General features: G+C 37.4%; 1 protein-coding gene across 1 annotated transcript; it reads left to right on the forward strand.

Annotated features, from left to right (window-relative positions):
* Positions 1 to 1,302: 1,302 nt before the first annotated feature.
* LOC131227815 (uncharacterized) lies at positions 1,303 to 1,931 on the forward strand. Its single transcript, XM_058223639.1, has 2 exons — positions 1,303 to 1,534; positions 1,624 to 1,931. The coding sequence occupies exons 1-2, from the start codon at positions 1,421 to 1,423 to the stop codon at positions 1,888 to 1,890; spliced, it is 381 nt and encodes a 126-aa protein (XP_058079622.1). The 5' UTR covers positions 1,303 to 1,420; the 3' UTR covers positions 1,891 to 1,931.
* The last annotated feature ends 392 nt before the right edge of the window (positions 1,932 to 2,323 follow it).

Here is a 2,323-nt window from a genome sequence, read left to right on the forward strand (position 1 = left end):
TTTCTTAACTATTAGCTTTTTTTTAAAAAAAAATCTTTTCTTATCTTTTCATATTAGGGAAGAAATAGGCACATCGATTCACAAGCAGAGGTATTGGGTGCGCAGGTGCTTGGGAGTACAGATTCAAACAATACCAAAGGTAATAAGATACTTCTCCTTAATTATATATGTAAATTTCCTTTTCCTTATATATTGGCAGTAATCAATAATGTGTATATATAACTGTTATTCTTTTTATGTAATTGTGTCAGCTTCTTCTTCATCTAAAAAAAGAGGCATTACTAGGGGGGTTTCTTTACTTGTGCCACCTGATAGGAAAAAAGTCTTAAAGACGAATGAATTCGGGCAACCGAATGAGGACTGTTCCGATCACAGGGACTTTGCATCGCATGTCGGTGTCCTCACCCGTTCTCATATCCCGATCATATACCCGGACTTTCGCCAAGTGCCTCATGAACAAATTCATATGGTCACAGAAAGATTGTCACAGTTTTATGAGTTTGAGGGTCAAAGTTGGGCTGCAAGTCTTGATTACGTTACAAAACGCATCAATGAAACGTGGAGGAATTACAAGAGAAGATTGACGGCAAAATATATTACAAACAAGGATCCTATTGCTTTAAGAGATGGTCCTGCCCCCCCAGGTATCCCTATGGAGGATTGGAAGGCCTTCATGGATCAACGTACCACCGAGGAATTCAAGAGGGTAAGCGCAAGGAATAAAGTCAATCGGGCCAAGCTAAAAGGACCTGCGTGTCTTGGGAGGCACAGCATGGCTGTTACTCGCCATAAGATGGTATGTATTTAAAAATAGATATTATAGTTTAAAATTGAATTTAAATTTGAATTACCATTCATCTAAATCTATTAATGATGTGTATTTCAATGATATATAATGTGCCAAAGGCGATGGAGAAGAATCTTACCTCCGATGTCGAGATAGGTAGATGTGAAGTCTTCTTAAGAGCCCATACAAGAAAGGACAAAGTTGTCCAATATCCTGAACTTGCTGTAAGTGTATCCCTCGTACCACTAACTAGTACCCTTGTGAAAAGCCTAAGTATAACTTTGAATTATATTGCATTCATTTGTATTTTTCACAGGAAAAACTAGATGAGCTCTATAGTAGCAATCCTGCTTCTAGGATGACCGGCATGGATGATGCCCTTACAGAGGTAGTAATAAAATTTAAAAATTAGTAGAGTTTTATGGTAATTATGAATATCCTAATAACTTAATTTACAATGTTTTACAGTTGGTTGGGTCTGACAATAGAGGGCGAATGTGGGGTCTAGGTTGCTCAATAAGCAAGGTCGGACTGAAGAAGTCAGCCCCTGCTCGTTCAAAGGTAGAGAATGTGACAAAAGAAAAAGAGAGCGTAACTCAAGAGTTATCTCAGGTGAAGAAAAAATTGGATGGTATGACCCAAGATATAGTTGAGATGAAGAAAACATTGGTTGATATGCAAAAAGATAGACAGTATACTCAAAATCTCTCATCACCAACAGTCGCTAAATCTACTCAGGCATCGTCGGTATGCAAGTATAAATTTTTTACTATAATGAGCTTGCAATTATATTATAAACGCTAACAATACCAATGCCATTTTATGTGTAAATGTAGCCGGATATTATATATATCGGTAAGAGATGCGACTTGCTTGGTTTTGGAAAACGTGGTGTAGTTGCTCGTGGTGAAGTACATGAAGTTAATCCAAATGCAACTGTCCATTGCGAGCCGTTGGAGGATGGAGCTTTTGTTGTTGTCCTGACTGAGGTTATACAACCTCACGCTCCTTTGTGGAAAGAAGATGGGTTCGCATCTACACTTGGAGAGGCCGGTCCAGGATCATTTGTGCAATGGGGGAAAGAGGCTTTGAGAATTCAATAATTTGAACAAATTTGGTACTGTATAATTGAACATGTGTTGTGTGCATTTTGAACTCAATTTAAACTTGTTGTGTGCATTTTGAACTAATTTTGAACTTGTTGTGTGCATTTTGAACTAATTTGGCACTTGTTTTTTTATTTCTTTTAATATTGAATGAATTTTGTACTCTATATTTGAACGTATTTATAGTCTTAGGCTCCATTTGGTCATCACATTAGTATTTATAAAAATTTTTTTTTTTAAAACCAAATGGAGCCTAAGCTCTTTTTTAACTCCGCCAATGCAACTCCTTGCATTGCCGGTCCCAAGCCCGGGTAAAGGAGGAGGGAGAAGGGCTTTAGAATGAATCGTCAACTATGGAGGAGATCTTGAAAATGCAGTGAGTATCTCTGGTTTTATAGTTTTACTTGTACATTCCTATAATGATTACTCA

Source organism: Magnolia sinica, chromosome 15 (assembly GCF_029962835.1).
Source record: "Magnolia sinica isolate HGM2019 chromosome 15, MsV1, whole genome shotgun sequence".
NCBI lineage: Eukaryota > Viridiplantae > Streptophyta > Magnoliopsida > Magnoliales > Magnoliaceae > Magnolia > Magnolia sinica.